This window comes from Engraulis encrasicolus, chromosome 19, assembly GCF_034702125.1.
Source record: "Engraulis encrasicolus isolate BLACKSEA-1 chromosome 19, IST_EnEncr_1.0, whole genome shotgun sequence".
Lineage (NCBI taxonomy): Eukaryota > Metazoa > Chordata > Actinopteri > Clupeiformes > Engraulidae > Engraulis > Engraulis encrasicolus.
In genome coordinates, this window is record NC_085875.1 from 31,125,695 (window position 1) to 31,144,315 (window position 18,621).

General features: G+C 42.2%; 1 protein-coding gene across 1 annotated transcript in view; it reads left to right on the forward strand.

Moving 5' to 3' along the window:
* myo6b (myosin VIb) overlaps window positions 1-18,621 on the forward strand; it is a 107,902-nt gene that overhangs the window by 12,648 nt on the left and 76,633 nt on the right. Inside the window, exons 3-10 of the mRNA XM_063184114.1 lie at window positions 3,456-3,525; window positions 4,228-4,301; window positions 9,623-9,752; window positions 10,045-10,150; window positions 10,783-10,838; window positions 10,939-11,036; window positions 12,700-12,864; window positions 14,070-14,150. Of these exons, the coding sequence (XP_063040184.1) occupies window positions 3,456-3,525; window positions 4,228-4,301; window positions 9,623-9,752; window positions 10,045-10,150; window positions 10,783-10,838; window positions 10,939-11,036; window positions 12,700-12,864; window positions 14,070-14,150 (780 nt within the window). The remainder of the gene's footprint in view (window positions 1-3,455; window positions 3,526-4,227; window positions 4,302-9,622; window positions 9,753-10,044; window positions 10,151-10,782; window positions 10,839-10,938; window positions 11,037-12,699; window positions 12,865-14,069; window positions 14,151-18,621) is intronic.

The window sequence follows — 18,621 nt, forward strand, 5'->3', positions numbered from 1 at the left end:
CTGTATGTCCTTGTTTGTAAGTCGATTTGGATAAAAATGACAGCAAAATGTAATATAAAAGTAACTGAATGATTTTTTTTGTCTTTTTCTTCTGATGACCATTGTTTTGCTTCTTAGATTTTTTTGTTGTTGTTGTTGGTGGAAAGTGTGACAGTGTCATTCTATATTCAGTGCTTTGTAGTTCCCTCTCTGTCTAGTATTAGGTGGCCTCCAACTTGTAATGGTTAGGTAATGATAAAAACAATACAAGGAACGCCATTTATTTTTAAATGAGTTATTTAATGCCAGTATGAAAGCACAAATAAAAGACCATCATAGAGAGCCTGTGTCATTCAAAAACAAAGTTATAGAGGGACTAATTACTTATGTATTACATAAATATATTGGCATTTTTTGCAGGTAGAATTAGCAACATTGCAGGTATAGTATAGAAAGCATATCTGTAATGTAAAGTTCTGTAAAATCATTTTACGAGTTCATAGGAGGTTTAGACACTGCTATTGTATATGCAATGCTCTGCAGTCCCCTCTCTGTCTAATCTTGAGGTGTATTTATCTCTTACAGTGCCGCCAGGTACTATTGGCACCCTTGAAGTTTAAGTACATTATGGGACATATCTCCAGAAAACAAATAATATGGTCAACCTTGATTTTTCTATAGATAGCTTGTGGTTGATACTAAATATAAAAAATATCAACAGCATTAAATACTAAACTATGAGAGGGAAATAATTGAAGATGGTAAAGTTCCCGGGATCACTGGTATTGGCACCCTTTACTGGATACCATTTTGGAAACCTAATTTGACTCAATTATGGTAAATCGCAAATGGGAATCACCTTTGACTAATTGCTTTTGCCCATAGAACATGAATTAGGCAAGGAATTATGATATTTGTGTTTAAATAGCCACCTGTTACATCTTGTGTGTCTTTCACCAATCTGAAGACAGAGGAGCTGCCTGAGGACACCACAAATACTATTATTTACAAAAACAAGACCTCCAAATAATAAAAGGTCATCTCAAAAGACCTTGGTAAACCATTTTCAACACTGTGTTGTGTTATTCAGAAATCTGCCAAACATGGAGCTGTAAAGAACATCCTTGGATGTGGGGGGTAGAGGAAGATATTATGATAAAAGTCTTTGGAAGTCGGTGCACATAATGAAAAAACACAGGGACTAACATCTACAGACCTGTCAGTCAACTTTGAACTGTTTTGGATAGTTTTTTTTCAATAAGCACCCCGTGTTAAACACTACACAAAGTAGTGCCTTTTGGTTGGAGAGCAAGGCAGACCACATTGCTTAATAAAAGTCATAACAGGGAACACCTGACGGCTGTATGAAAAAATACAGGCCTAGCACAGCCCTTTTAAGAATGTTTTAAGGTCAGATGAAGCAATAGCACAGTTTTTCAGTGACTCACACAAACAGCATGTTTGCATACTCTGCAAGAAAGTCTTTAAGGAAAAGGACACCCTACCAAAAAGGAAGCATAGTGTCCGATCCATAATATTATGTCACCCCATTGTTGCATCAGGTATTGGAGGCTTTGACCGTATCAAAGGTATCATGACAGGCATCATGACATGACAGGTATCATCATTTACAGTAAAATGTGTAACCATGGCAAGAACACTTGGTTTGAGTTGAACATCATGTGCACTCCAGAAAGACAAAAACCCAAAGAACACAACCAAATGCACAGTGGATTGGTTGTAAAAATGAAAGAACACAGTCATTGATGAAAACCAAAACCTTCGGAGGCTGCCTTTGCTGTCTAATAGTGTGCAATTAACCCTTGAAGGAGGGGTGCCAATATTCCTAGACATGCCCTTTTAAGTGTTTTTGCTTGAAATTACAAAATGCATTTGGAAATAAATACTTGGCAATTCCAAATATCTTATAATGTTCAATTAAAAGATCCTGATGGTAAAAGTTGTGCATATTTCCATTTATTTCTGGATATATTGCACAATTTGTAAATAAAATTAAGGGGTGCCAATACTAATTGGCGGCGCTGTACAATAAAACACACACCACAGGATTACAGGCCCAGCCACACAACCTTTTGGACTTCACACACAGATTAAAGATCACAGGGGTCAGTTGGAGGTTGCCAGAGATGTGACGAAGTGGCTTGGAATACGTGCAGATGGATTCACTGTTTATCTTATTATCTTTTATTTTATTTAATTTCCATTCTTGTGAAGTCACATACGACACAGTGGTGACCAACCTTGATTCAGAAGGTGATATGTCCATTGGACAGGTAACAACAGGTCTTTTGAGAAATGTGGCACTGGATTGTTGGTGCTGAAACCAATTTGCACATCATTGCATGTCCCCTGTGACGTCACATCTGAGCAAAGGTTACATCCCTCATAGTGTAGACTAGAGGGTGCTTGGACCCGTCATATGTAATGGTGAGGCCAGCTGCTTTTCTCAGAACTCCACAGCGTGATGCTAATGACGTTAAATAGCACGCTAGTGAACAGAGACACCATAAGTGCCTCTCAGCCTCTATACATTTTAGCAATTTTTCCCTAGTAGCCTCCCTGTGCGTGTATGTGTGTGGCTGGGTGCACTGAGGTGTCATTAATACATGGAGTAGCAGGGGCTCTGGGCATCTCTGGGAAAAAGGGGGAAAAAAGAAAACAAGTAGGCCCAGGGCCCTCGACACACTTTCTGCTTCCAGGCTGTGTGTTGCACCCCCTGCTGAAAAAATACACTTTTCGAATCAGACCCAACCCCGGAGGTGTTCAATAATCCGTAACGATCTGAGCCCCAGCAGGACAATGGGAATGCAAATCACTGTGTGAAAGAAGGAGAGATGTTGAAAAAAAAAAAAGATTTTCTTTTCTTTTTTTTGTGTGAAATTCTGGAGCCTAGAGTAGGCTATATTAAATCAATGAGCAGATGTTCAGTGGATTTCCTCTGGCTGTCTGGTTTAGGAAGGGGGGGGCGGGGGGATTCTCTCTGCGTGAGTCCAGGGCTGTGTTCTCATGAGAATGTTTAGGTTTACATTAGCACAAGAAGGTCACTCACCACCAGTTGGAAAGATACTGTACTGTATGTACTCTGGTGCTTGCTGCAGACCTTCATTTCTTTTTTGTTATGAACTTTTTAACTTGTATCGATGTAAAAATGATCTAATGTATTTATTCATTTTGTGTAATTATTTGATTGACCTAATCCATTAATGAATTAAGTAATTAATTAATACATTTTTAGACAAAATCTGTCTATTAATGAATTATTTTAATGATGTAATTGATTGATTGACTGAGCTAATGTAATGTCATTGATTTTCATAATTGACGTTTTTAGACATGATTTGGGGATTTGTACCTCACATAGTCATGAAATAGCCAGTTGCTTGATTGGCAAATTAACTAAACAAAGAAAATGTGCTGCTGACGAGTATAAAATGTATGCACTGTGGTGTTTGCAGACCTTTCTGGCATCCATGAGCCAAGTGTTCCCAGCGGAAGAGGACACCAATAAACATGTGGAAGACAACTGTAAGTTTATATCTCATAGCCTTCAGATGTCATCTGTTGGTCCGTGTCAACAAGTTTCTCCCAGACAACTGCAAGATTATATCTTGTATCCTTGAATTTGAGTATGATTTCATACGATTCTGTCCATGGATTGTAATGTAAGCTTGGCTATCGCCAGATTACCGTATATCACAATTGAGACAGTCTGGGATCAATCTATTAATTTTATCGTAGTGAAGGTCAGTATACCATTAAGCTACTGTAGTGAAGCTTGATAGAAAGCTTATTTCGCATCTGGTATGAAGTAGTAGATCTGTAAACAAAATACAAGCTTCCATTTGTTTAATGATATCCATTGGCCCTCCCTCCCAGCTCTGGGTTCCCAAACTCAGGTGAAGATTTCCATGTGTGTTTCCATGCTTTCCATGTGAATTCCCATGCTATTCTAATGTATTTCTAGAAATGGATATGACATTTTGATCAGACTGTGGTGATGTTCAGCAGGATTAAGATCTCTCTCCATAAGACTGACATTTTTCATTAAAGAAAAATCCTGCTGGAGCAGCTGATGGGGTCTGAAGGATTGAACACTGGAAACAAAGGATTGGACAGGATTTCAGTGGGATTTGAACGGAAAACCTACATGGATTTCCAGTGTTGCAAAATAATGATAATAATAAAAAAGCTTTTCATTTAAAAAATAATTTCTTTTCCTGTTTTCAGGTGCCCTCATGTACTTGAACGAAGCGACGCTACTGAACAACGTGCGCATTCGCTACAGCAAAGACAGAATCTATGTAAGTATGACGTTACTTGTACAGTATCAACCAATCAGTGTTCACATCCCATTTTCACTACCTTTTCTTTACCCACTGATCCGCACCACTTCATGGAATTCATTTGGTCATTGTGTGTCTGTCTGGTGTAAGCTCTAGCCTAATTATCATCGACTTCCAAATCTCTTCGAGACTTGGTCTGACCAAGAGCATAACAATTAACATTTCCCAAATGGCATGGTTGAGTTGACCCGCCTCCCTTGTTTTGCTACTGCTTGATTGATTCCTGACAAAGTGGGAGGAGTTCAGAAACGATATTTAAATCGCTCTTGGCCTAACTAGAAGCAGTGCTGAAGGTGTTGCGTCACTAGGAGGACATGGCCTGGCTATGTAAGCTCCATTGTTGCTGTGTTTTGGGGAAAGGAGCTTTGGGACAGCGGTGGGTCTGCTCAGGTGCCATGTTGTGTGTGAAGTATGCGTGCATGATTATGGAAGTAGTATTTTTCAGGGTGCACATGATATGTCTTGAGTGCTTTGTGTGCGCCGCATGTGTGCATGCGTGTGTGTGTGTGTGTGTTGAGGATGAAAGTAGTATTTTGTGGGCAGTGTGGTGGGTTTGCTCAGGGAGTGTGTGTGTATAGTGTGAGTGTATAGTGGGGGTCATTGTTATTTCTCTGATCAAGGCCACATGTCTTGGTGTGTGTGTGTGTGTGTGTGTGTGTGTGTGTGTGTGTGTGTGTGTGTGTGTGTGTGTGTGTGTGTGTGTGTGTGTGTGTGTGCAGTGGGTGGGAATTGTTTTTGCTCTGATCAGTGGAGAGACCACATGTCTTAGGTGATGTGTGTGTGTGTGTGTGTGTGTTAGAGCATGACAAGGGAGTGGATTTTCACTCCCGTCCCATCCCGGTCCCAGAAAAAAAATCCCATCCCGTCCTATCCCGGACTAGAGTAAAAGAACCAAATCCCATCCCGTCCACTCCAGAAAAGAATGTTTCCCAATCCTGCCCACTCCCACTCAAAATCAATCCCACTCCCGTTTCTTCAAAAAACTAGGCTTTTTTAAATGAAAAAATAAGCGAGCATTCCCGCTCTAATTCATTTTTATTCCCGCTCCTGCCCGCTCCCATTCATCTTTATTCCCGCTCCTGCCCGCTCCCGTTCATCTTAAAAATGTTGACTCCTATCCCGCGGGAATTCCCGAAAAATGTCATCCTCTAGTGTGTGTGTGTGTATGTGTGCGCGCGCGTGTGTGTGTGTGTGTGTGTGAGTGTGTGTGTGTGTGTGTGTGTGTGTGTGTGCGTGTGTGCGCGTGCGCGCGTGCGCGCGTGCGCGCGTGCGCGCGTGCATGCGCATATAGTGGTGGGAGTGAATTGTTTTTGCTCTGATCAGTGGAGAGACCACATGTCTTGGGTGGTGTGTGTGTGCGTGCGTGTATAGTGGTGGGAGGGCATTGTTTTTGCTGTGATCAGTGGAGTGCCTACTGCCTCCACCTGTCATCGGAGGCTCTCTCTCTCCCCCAGCCCGCCCGTCGTGCCGCGCCCGGCCTTGCCTTGCCTCGCCCCGTCTCGGGTAACCTCACTAACCGGGCGGCACTGCTGCTATCACGTTGCCCCATGAAGCTAATTAGGTCTTCTGAGGTAGTGGCAGCAGACTGCAGCAGACCTTGGGAAAGAAAGGAAGGCCTGAGGGTGGGGTATGAGGTGGGGTGGGAGAGTGTTATTGTTTACAAAGTTGTGCACAGCCTTTCTTTCCTCCCTTTCTTCAGCTGACACCTGTCAGAACACTGTGAGCTTGTAATGTTTGGCAGGGTGCTATTGCCACAGTGTAGTGTTTTGGTATGGTGACAATGGTGTCAGAGAGAGGAATATTTGAAGCCAGCATAAAGCCAAAATAATATAGTTTCTTGGATGAATACCAACAGAAGTTATTCATCATCAATCAACATTGTAAGGCTTTGTTTTACCCCTTTGTTTGCACTTTATACATAATGAAAATGGTGACAGCATGCAAATGGGGCAGACATCCACTTTGGGTTGGTACATGTTCATACATGGCCTGATGCTCTAACCACTGGTCCACTACATCCCCTACTAGGGCAAGTTTGGGTGTACTGTATAGACATGTTCCTGCAATGCTCTAGTAATTGTACATAGGCTGGGCTTAGCGTGTAGTAGGCCCAGTACGTTGATATTATTGATTGGTTCCAATTGCTGTGACACTGCACCTGTAAGCTCCTGTAGTCTCTTCAGTTTTTTTTTTTTTTAAATACACATTTTGCAGGTTACCAATGTAATAATTGGCATTTGAATCATGATCATTGTGTGCCATCAGACAAGTGTGTTTATGACAGAGGTAAGAACGGGTAAAAAAATCCAAGCCCGAACCGACATGGGCCCATGGGAATTGGGCCGGGCCCGGCCCGAGGCCGACTAATTATTGGATGTGTAGGCCCGAGCCCGAGGGAAGCCCGAAATTTCAAATTTTATTTATAAGGAGGGGTGATCTATGATAACAAATCAAAGCCCTTAAATTAAAGCCATTAAAGTATTTTGTTACGAAATCTAAGTTAAATAGACTGTATAAACATGCAGGCCATCTTTTATATTTCTGTGTATGCTGCACTGCAGTGCACAGAGGTTACATTAAGCGATAATCCATCATTGACGCTTTTTTTAAGAGTTGGCGGAAAATTTTAAGGGCGTCCGTCATTTTGACCGGCTGATCATTGGGCCATAAGCCACAGCAGCAGTACGACCTTAAAAATCTAGCGCGGCACTTTCACAGAGAGAGACAGCGAGACAAAGAAGAACAACGACGCGAGCAGCAGAACAGGAATGAAGGAGTTCTTGAATTGCCATTGCAAGAGTTTATTAGGCTACAGTATGTGTCGGGTTGATGAGGCGACCTCTGTTTTTTGCAGACCACGCGTCTCTCGTGGCCAAAACACGGCCGAAATGCCTCAGCGCACTGTGATGGGAGGGAGAGGCGAGGGAAAGCGCGTGCATTCTAGCAGCAGGCACTGCACTGCTGGATTATCAACTGACGTGGAATATTATTAACGCACAGCCTACATAGCCTATTTATTTATTTAAAAAAAAAAAAAAAAAAAAAAACTGTCAACGATAGAGAAGCCGAACCCGACCCTACCCGAACGTAATGAGTGACATTTCAGGCCCGACCCGACCCGAAATTGGCTCGGGTTCGGGTTCGGGCTCGGGCCTGGGCCAAAAATCATAGGTCTAGTTTATGACCATTTTGATATGTGCACGTACGTATATACATTTCTAAAACCAGACATCAGGGTGGTGCAACACAGCTAATGTCACTATTGTGTGAAGGTGGTATCATTCAGTAATAATAATGTCATTGAATCCAATAAATAGTGGCATTAGCAGTGGACCACCGGTGTGCATCACCTGACTTCTGTTCCTAAAATCGCCAGTGACCTGTATATGAAGGGTTTTGTTGCAAAACGGTGTATCTTCATTTTGTAGAATGTTGTGAAATTGACATTTTGTATTGGGCATTCCATTGCCTTGCATTGAAAATGCATTTTATATACAGTTGAGGACGATATTATTAGCCCCCTTCCTGAAATTAGACATCTCTCTTGATTTCTCAGTGAGAATGACCATTATGAACCGTTTCTGTTATTCTGGAAACAAATACACTGATGGAGATCATGTCCAATGAGTTGAATTTGGATTTTTCCATTTTCACAATGAGTTTAAACAAAAAAGGGTAAAAATGGCAAGGACAAAATGATTAGCCCCCTTATCGTCAATAGTCAATAGAGTTCCATTTATGAACCAAAACTGACATCAGGCCTTTTGATTAGTTGTTAACTATGTTGGCACATGCCATGCCAGGTATTTTGGCCCATTTTTTCATTTCAAATAATTAAGCTGGTCCAAATTGCATGGATGTTGAGGATGGACATTCATTTTCAGCACTCCTCAAAGACTATCTAAAGGATTGAGATCTGAACCACACCATGACCATGGTTTTAGTATCCTTGAAGAACATTTGAACAATTTTGGATGAAAGTTTTAGGTTATTATCTTATTGAAAGATCCAGTGAAGATCTTAGCTTCCTCTATGAGCATATTTTTGCATGGTCACCTTCCATATTCTATCATAATCTTCTGTTTTTATGGTGCCGTACACTCAAACAAGGTTTCCTGTGGCTGAGGCTGCCACAGAATGATACTTCCACCACCACGTTTAATTGTGGAAACCATGTTATAAAGTTTTAAGGACTATCTCTTTCTTCACCTGACAGAAGAGGAATTCTTGCATCAAAGCAGGTGCAATTGAATCTCATCAAATGAAAGCAGAGACTTTCAAAACTCATTTTTTACTTTCAAATGTTCATAGGCAAAGCTCAATAACACTCTGATATGCACCACCTTTAGTAAAAGGGTTCTTCTATGATGATGGCCCCAAAGCCCAATATGATGACAAGCCCTAACCGCTGTCTCTCTTGAAATAAAAACTCCAGATGAGGCCAGGTCAATAACAATCATCTAGGCAGGTGTCCAATGCTTCTTTGGTCTAATGAGACTAAGCAGTTTCCACAGTTACACATAGTGGTGGGGGCATCAAGTTTTTAGACTGTTATTCAGCCTCAGACACAGGGAGTCTGGGTCTGGATCTGGATTGCTGGGTCCTCCAACAATATTGTAACCCAAAGTAAACATTTAAATTAGTTCAGAGGTTCTTCAAGGACACTAAAACCATGATACTGGAATGACCCGCTCATAGTCCAGTCCTCAATCCCACTGAGAATCTGTGGCAAATGTCTATGCTCAGCATCCATGCAATTTGGACCAGCTAGAACACTTTGCAGTGAAGAAATGGGTCAAAATCCCTAGTGGGGCATGTGCCAACCTAGGTGACAACTGATCAAAGTGCCTGTTGTCAGTTTTAGTTCATAAATGGCGTCATATTGACTATTAATGATCAGGGGGCTAATAATTTTGTCCTTGTCATTTTTGCCCTTTTTTGTTTAAACTCATTGTAACGATAGAAAAATGCAAATTCAACTCATTAGACATTGTCTCCATCAGTGTATTTGTTTCCGGAATAACAGAAACGGTTCATAATGGTCATTCTCACTGAGAAATCAAGAGAAATTTCTAATTTCAGGAGGGAGGCTAATAATATCGTCCTCAACTGTAGGTTTAAATAGTAAGTTCCCAAAATATTTGAATGGCAAGAATTCACACAAAGGTGATAGGACCTCTGAAAAGTCATTTCCAATAATAAAGTGCAAAAGTCAAAAATGGTGGATACCATTTAAACCATTTAATTGCAAATAAACCCTTATTCTCTCCTTTCCTAAGACGTATGTGGCCAACATCCTGATTGCTGTGAACCCCTACTCGGACATCCCTAAGCTGTACGCTCCAGAGACCATCAAAACCTACCAGGGCCGATCTCTGGGCACGCTGCCTCCTCACGTCTTCGCTGTCGGTAAGAGAGCAGAGTTTCTATCTACGTTTTTATTTTCTCATCTTTTTTGCATCTGTGGTCTTTTACTCTATGCATCTGAAACGTATCAGTGGACATTTTGCCGTTAAGACCGACTGCAGCGTCAATGTATTAACTGGAACAGTGTGGACAATTGTTCAGCTTTTTCAATGAGCCAAAATTTACATGGAAGACCTAAGTAAAGATGTCAGTATCATCATCTGTATAGAAATAAAAAAAATGTTTTATTCACCAAGTCTGTTTGTCTTTTTTACTTTTTACAATAATCCACCAGCTGATAAGGCCTACCGTGACATGAAGGTCCTGAAGATGAGCCAGTCCATCATCGTCTCAGGAGAATCAGGTGCAGGGAAGACAGAAAACACCAAGTTTGTCCTCAGGTCAGAACCTACCGGTATTTGGGTCCCTGTGGATCAGGGGTTCTCAACCTTTTTTGAACAAAAGCCCCCTGAGTCTTATAATAAGCCTCCCAAAGCCTCCTTGACCTCATCATAAGCCTACCAATGTCCCCCGAAAATTACAAATGCCCCCCACCCCCAAAATGCCTAGTAAGCACCGCCCCCCTCTCAGCTACAGTATATCTTTCTCAACGCCCCCCTCAGGCTCCCCAACGCCCCCTGGGGGGCTGTAGCGCTACACTACTGTAGATCATCTATAGGCTGTCTACATGCTCACGAACGAATATAACTAGGGCTCTAAGTTAATGTTCTTCACCACCAGCCAAAATGACCAGTAGATGTTGGCCTTACTGGCCAAACACACACTCACTAATGGGTCAAAATGACTGTTAAGTTTTCTTTCCTTTTTTACCAGCCAACTGACTTTTCACCAGCATTTGGCTGGTTTGCGGGTGTTAAATTAGAGCCCTGAACATAACAAATGTATTATACTATAGTGGTTGGAAACTTTTTGAGTCCCTTAAAGTTCATCAGGACAATATTGACACTGACATAACAGACAATAACAGATGGCATTTGCACCTCATTTCATCCTGATGTAACTTCTTTTGTAGATATTTAACATCTTCATACGGAACGGGTCAAGATATTGATGAGAGAATAGTTGAAGGTAAGGCATGTGGTCTTGGTCTAGTTTTATTGATAATGTAGTGACCTTCCTATACAGTTACACCTCTTCTTATTTCCTTTTCCACCTGCGTCCCCTGCAGCTAACCCCTTGCTGGAAGCCTTTGGCAACGCAAAGACAGTCCGAAATAACAACAGCAGTCGCTTTGGCAAGTTTGTGGAGATTCATTTCAACGAAAAGGTAATGCCCCCAATAACCATTCGGCCTTCATTGTGCTGCTAAGCCGAGGCGGCTAATCTTTTTATAATTCTGTGAAATAATAACTAAAGGTACACGGTCACTTACCATACCTATAATCTGGTACTTTCTGCTCGGGGTTTATGCCTTACCTTTAAAGGAACAGTTCACTATTTGCACCATTTTAATTTCCCCTGTTCCTCCAGCCGTTCCAACTGAGTCCGGTGATATTTCTTCCTACCTATGTAGTATCATTCGAACTGAATGGGATCACTTGGTACCATACAGTGTTTTGGTATCGTCCGTTTCAATAAAACATGTTAAAAAGTAAAATTAGTAAACTCAGAGAACGGCTGAAGAATGAGAGAAAGGTAAAACTCAATTATTTATCTTGAGGGGAAGTGTAAAAAATAGCACATTTCCAAAACTTGTAGAATACTCCTTTAATATTTAACCTTTGACCTTTTGCCATCACCAATGTCTCTGGATTGTGGGGTCCCCCAGGGCTCCATTCTGGGACCACTACTGTTCAATCTGTATATGTTGCCACTGGGACACATTATCGAGAATAACTCCATAAATTACCATAGCTATGCGGATGATACCCAGCTCTACTTATCTATGTCCCCAAATGACTATACCCCCCTTGAATCACTCTATCACTGCATGGACCAAATTAACAAATGGATGTCTCACAATTTCCTCCAGCTGAACACAGATAAAACTGAAGTAATTATATTTGGGAAAAGAGAGGAGAGACAAAAGATTGCTACTATCCTTGAAACGAAGGGACTGAAAGCAAGGGAAACAGTTAAAAATCTTGGGGTCCTCATTGACAGTGACCTAAACTTCAACAGTCACATGAAAGCTATTACTAAGTCTGCATTTTATCACATAAAAAACGTCTCTAAATTTAGGGGCCTGATGTCTAAACATGATCTGGAGAAGCTAATACATGCCTTTATTTCTAGTAAAGTTGATTACTGTAACAGTCTTTTTACTGGCCTCCCCAATAAAACCATTAAACAGCTTCAACTTGTACAAAACGCAGCTGCAAGGGTTCTTACAAAGACAAGGAAGTTCGACCACATTACTCCAATTTTAAGATCGCTGCATTGGCTCCCAGTAAGCTACAGAATTGATTTTAAGGCTATGCTACTTGTGTTTAAATCACTAAATGGAATGGGACCCACATATCTACTGGATATGTTTCAGCTGTATGCACCAACTAGGTCACTAAGGTCAACGGAGAAGAATTTGCTGGTGATTCCAAAAGTCAAAACAAAGTGTGGAGAGGCAGCCTTTAGCTTCTATGCTTCAAAGCTTTGGAACCAGCTTCCAGATGACATAAAAAATGCACCCACTATTGATAGCTTTAAATCTAGACTCAAGACAAAGCTGTTCTCAGATGCTTTCCCCTAGCTTAAATTACTTATTCTTATTATTTTTATTTTTTATTTAATTTGTTTTATTTTATTTTATTTTATTATTATTTTTACCTTATGTTTTATCTTAATGTTTTTAAATGCTTTTTGACTCTAATTCATTTCCTTCTTTCTTCCCTGTTTCCTTTCATTTACATTTGTTAACTTTATGAAGCACATTGAGTTGCACCTGTGTATGAAATGCGCTATATAAATAAACTTGCCTTGCCTTGCCTTCCCAGAATGCCGTGGTGGGGGGCTTCGTGTCCCACTACCTGCTCGAGAAGTCGCGCATCTGCATGCAGAGTATTGAGGAGCGTAACTACCACATCTTCTACCGGCTGTGTGCTGGCGCCTCGGAAGACATCCGCAGCATGCTGCACCTCAACTCACCAGACTCCTTCAGGGTCAGTAATACACACACACACACACACACACACACACACACACACACACACACACACACACACACACACACACACACACACACACACACACACACACACACACACACACACACACACACACACACACACACACACACACACACACACACACACACACACACACACACACACACACACACACCATAGGCAAGACTAAAGCTAGTCTAGTCTAGTGCATGGCTGTCAACTCTCCTGAAAGCCTGTACCAGAGAATTGTCTGGAATTACCACATAATGTGTCTTTGGCATTGAGCAGACAGGTGCTGGGCCTGGGTAATGAGAAACCACTGGCCCATGTCGTGTCGTGACGGAGGGGCTGGAGCTAGACTACTGCCTGTACCGCCCTGCCAGACCGTCCATGCTGAAACTGAATTTTATACTCTTCTGCCAGTCAAACTTGACCGTTGGAGATAAGATAAGAGTAGCAGTGTATGATAAGACCTCAACATGGTACTCCCTGGAGATGTTGCACATGTGTGTGTAGGTTACCTGTCACACATATAAGGATCTTGCCACAAATCAAACATAGCAGAATTGACTGCCATATTTCCTATTAGTCATTTTATAACAAATGCATTTTTGGAAAAGCTATTTGCAGTGCTTAAAATGACATTTATTGAAGAAATAAAGTCAAAGCTTCAGGTTTGACATTTCTTTAATTATTGTTTTTTGGTTTTATGGCATCATACATTAATGGTCTCATGTTACGCTACATTTTTGCCATTTATTTTCAACGTCTATTAGTCACAGTCGGACAACCTTCTTTCTCTGCACGTATTGGCCACTAGGTGGCAGATTTGTATTATGCTCTGCCCTCCCAGCACAAACCATCCACTATAAACTTGACAAAGTGAAAGAAATGTATATCACTAATGAATCTCTCTGGGTTTTGACATGAGTGGAGAGCTGCTTGTGTTGTGCTTGGTGAAGCAGAAGCATCAATAAAACATCATGAAGATTTCCAGGAACGGAACAGGCGCCTGTCTTACTTCCTTCCTTTGCCTACTATAGTGTGTGCTGTGCAAATTTACATGAAACAATATAATATGGGATGACTGTATTTGCATACTCGTAGAATATTGACATGGCTTTGTGCCTCTTCCTTTTTCTCTCTCTCTCTCTCTCTCTCTCGCTCTTGCTCTCTCTCTCTCGCTCTCTCTCTCGCAGTACCTGAACCGCGGCTGCACGCGTTACTTTGCCAGCAGGGACTCCGATAAGCAGATCATGCAGAACCGGAAGAGTGCTGAGGTACGCTACACCTGCCAATCCATCCACCACTCCACACTCCACCCTTTCACTCCTTCCTCCTTTCCTTCCACCTCTCCACCAACCATGTGTGTAGATCCAAACATGCTGCTGATGAACTTGGGTGAGGACCACATTGGTGCTCTCTCATAGCGCATTCAGGCCGACTGAGAACCGTGCTGGAGCCCGTTCCCGCACCTAATCGCGAACCGACTGTCGTGTTCACGCCACAGATGTTTGCGTTCGCGAACCAGAAAATTGGTTCGCAATGCGAACCGCAAAATACTAGGTTTTTCTCTGCGAACCGTGACGACAGCGTGGTCGTCAGCAGGTTCATCCAGGTAACTCAGTCACGTGCAGAAAAAGTTCAGAGAACGGTATGAACACAGGCGGTTCGCAGACAAAGGGTGCATCCCAATATGCGACCTTGCTTCCTCCACTTGTGCTTGTGGCCTCGCCACGCCTCCTGGCCCCTCCTCCGTGGAGAAAACAATTAAGTTTCCCAGCTGTCAGCCTAGCCAAAATAATTTTTGGGGGACTATTCTTCATTCATCATCCAGTTTGCAAATGAGAAAATGACTTTACAATTGCGCTTTTGCAAGATATTGAATTCATTTTCCGTTGTCAGTGACATCATCATGAGATCACAAGCAGGCAAGTGAGCAAGGGAGGAGGGAAGTCCGCATATTGGACTCCACTCAAACACTTTAGCGCCGAACGTAACTGGTGCGAGCACCGACACCGGCTCCGTTCTGGTCGGCCTGAAAGCCATACCAGACAGGGGCCGAGCACTGGTATTGTGACCGGGACGGCGGGAGATCAGAGGCCCCCCCAGACCATGTCAGAGGTCTTCAGGGCGGGAGTTGGAGGTGTGGGGTGTGGGTTTTCACATGTGCAGTTGTGTTGTAGCTGTTAGGAAGTTGGGTTTCTTTGAATCGGAGGGTTGCCGGTTCGAATCCCATCCTTGCCAGTAGGAATAATGTGTGTCCCTACACCTTCATCCATGGCTGAAGTGGTCTTTCTAGAACCACCTAACCAAACTATGATCCGCATTGAATTAAAGCACCAGCTAAGTGTAAAACATGTGGCACTGATCTGGCCAACTCGGCTGGTAAACCCACTTGTCAGAGGGAGGTCCTATCAACCACGTCCACTGCTCAGAGGTCGGGTCTAACTCGCATTCATGAAATGCCTCTGCATGTTACTGGTTGAAGCTACATTCAATCAGATCACTCTCTGAATTTCAAATGGCGCACTTTTGCACTTGGAGCACTATGTTTCAGTGAGTAACTAATACGCCATACGCACTGAAACATGGACACTGAAGTGCACAAGTGCACCATTTGAGATCCGTTTCCTTTCACTCATCTGCCAGCAGAGCTGTTGGGTCATTGCCTTGAACACGCCCAATCAAGCGCTTGGAAGTGCTCAAATAATTGGTTCGAATTCCTGGGAAGATTTGGAATATCAGAGATAGTAGGCTTGGATAGACTCACTTGAAATTTTGCAGCAGCATTTCAGGAAGGCGAGATACTGGAGAATATCTAAAATCTATCTTTCCAGGCTAGAGGATCACCTCTAATCTCTAGCTACGCCAGAAAAAAGCTAAATAATACATGCTTAGCTTCATGTTCTGATTAAACAAAACTGTACCAAACATCTAAAAGAGTATTGACATGGGCAATTTGGAAAAAATGTTAAAATGGCGCCCTCTTTTGAAAACTGTGTTGATGCTGTAGTGTAGTTGATGTTATGGATATGACAACAACCCTAGCATACTTTGTTTTCTAACTGGGCAGCAACAGTATTTCAGTAGACATTCCACATTTACATACTATGAAGGACAGAATGTCCATATTTTGCATTAATGGCTGGTCTGCTCCCCACTCAACCTTTGTTTAAACAAAGACCAGGTGAAAAGGCCTTTTTAGTGTACATGATAAACTACAGTCTGAATGATGACTGTATTGAAACGAGAACATAAAACTACGTAGAGTAGAGTATCATTTATTAATTCTGAGGGAAATTAAGGTGTCCAGTAGCATACATTCATAAATACAGAAAAAACACAAAGCCATTACACATAACAATGCGCATATACAGTATTCACCATACATATATTCACAAAGTACATACATTCACAAATGCAGAAGCCAAACAGGGGATTATTTTCACATTGAATTTGTGTGCTTTTGTCAGACATTGTTAGGCTGTTAATACAAGCTCAGCTCTCTGTCTCTCTCTGTTGATTGGAATGCAGAGTACGTACGTTCCCCCTGAAACAACAAAGTGAAGCGTGGCCAAAGCTTCCCCAATCATTAATTTCTCACAGCGCTGCATCAAGTGGAATTAGTGATGCACTGAAATGAGCTCAGCGCTTTTGATGAATAATGTACAGATATGGCCACAACTGAACAGACACACAGCTATAGCTCGGCAACATGGGGGAGCTGCTATGTTAATTCTTATTATTGTTATCAAGAAAACAGTGTGTGTGTTATTATGTGTGTGTGTGCGTGTTTGTCTGTGTGTGTGTGTGTGTGTGTGTGTGTGTGTGTGTGTGTGTGCGTGTGTGTGTGTGTGTGTGTGTGTGTGTGTGTGTGTGTGTGTGTGTGTGTGCGTGTGTGTGTGTGTGTGTGTGTGTGTGTGTGTGTGTGTGTGTGCGTGCGTGCGTGCGTGTGTGTCTGTGACTAGGCTTTGAGTCAATCTCAATTAAGCTAAAATTTGAGCCCACCTAGAGAGAATGGGATGGAGTGGGAAATGGAGTGCCTGTTATCTGTGTGTGAGTGTGACCAGAGTTAGACTAAAATTCTAGCTCACCTAGAGAGAATGTGATGATTAAAAAAAAAGCATGGGAGGAGATCTACCAAAGGAATGACGTGATCTGTCTCTTAACCCATTTCAACCTGATGCTGTGTATACGTCGTTTGACTTTTGGTACCTGTGGCCTATACTACAAAGCTGGTTCAGGATAAGTTAAGGTTAAGTTAAGAGGTAAATAAAGGTGGAATGTCCTCACTCACGGTTCCCGTTTTTCTTTTGCTTTTATATTTTTCCAAGTTTTCTAGCGGTGTGCTCTTCATCAGACTGAAGTTTTTTATATTCTTATTAAATGTGGGTATGTTAGAGCTGAATTAGTGAACACGTTCTAATGCAAGATGAGGGTCCTAGCTTTTAAATGCAACTTATTTCATGTTTTTTTTGTGCTTCGGAGGCTGAGATACATATTGGTTTTAAATAGGCAGAGGGCCCCCTTTCCCAAAAGGGCTTAGGCATTCATCAGGTGTTTTTGGCAGGTGCCTTAGGCTGAAATGTGTTAATCAACTCCCAAATGTCACTATGCATTGACAGTTGTGTGAACATGCATGCACTGGATTTCACAGGATTTCACAATTAGCAAATATATGCATTTCAATATCTAGCAGAGCCAGAGGCTTCCTCATATGCCCTTTATAATTGGCTGCCATTAACCATGTTGTACGTCTCTCTTGCTTACTCCATGACTGTGTAATTGCAGGATAAAAAGGTGACTTTAAGGGGATTTTTTAAATCTTGTGTGCTTCCTCGTCAGTGACCCAGCTGGGTTACTGGCTTACCATGTGTGTGACAGTAGTGATGGGAGTGCATGCCTTTCTTTTAAGTGGGAGTTTGCTGCATGGGGATGGTTTCTGTAGGCGGTTTTGAGTTTTGTTGCACTTGGAGAATGGGGCACCTAAGTCACGCCCTTCTACTTCCGATCCGTGGGGCTGGAGCTCTCAAAATTTTGAATGGGATTTAATGGAGCAAGTCAAGCTAAATCCTCATCCCGTTTGGCATGTGCTCCGGATTTCACATATGATGGCATTGAATTTGAAAGGTTTGGATATGCGTTGTAAGACCACTCATTTTCGACACGCAAGAAACTTTATTTTAGCTTTTGTGCACAACTGTGTTAGAGACTACAACGTGCGCCTCACATATTTGACATGAACCGAGGCACAGCCAACCCTACCGCTGCACCCCGGCTGAAGTGGCTGCACGTCGGACATGCGACTTCTGTTCTGTAGTCCAACTAATTGTATATTTTTGCACGCACACAAATCAAAAATCGCTTGCCAAGTGAAGTCAACAAGCACACCATTGGTTATCATTAATTCTGAGGTACAGCATATGTGTGATCGACGGGGGAATGCGAGGTGGATCGGAAAATAGCTTTGATCAGTCCATTACAACACAGTCAAAAGTTTTGGCTTTCCCAGCCCCATGAGCCGCCCGGAAGGGGTGGAGACTTAGGTGCCCCATAAACATGGGTGTTTGACGATGTGCTAAATCATTTACGTCGACGTGACTTTGCATGTCTGTTTTGCATGGGTGCTGATGTCACAATACAATGTCTTCATAAAGCTTGAGTCATAAAAAGTCCAACTCTCAACTTACTCTAAAGTTGCTCTGCTGTTTTGGATGTAATTTCTCAAAGTCATTGTATTGTGACATT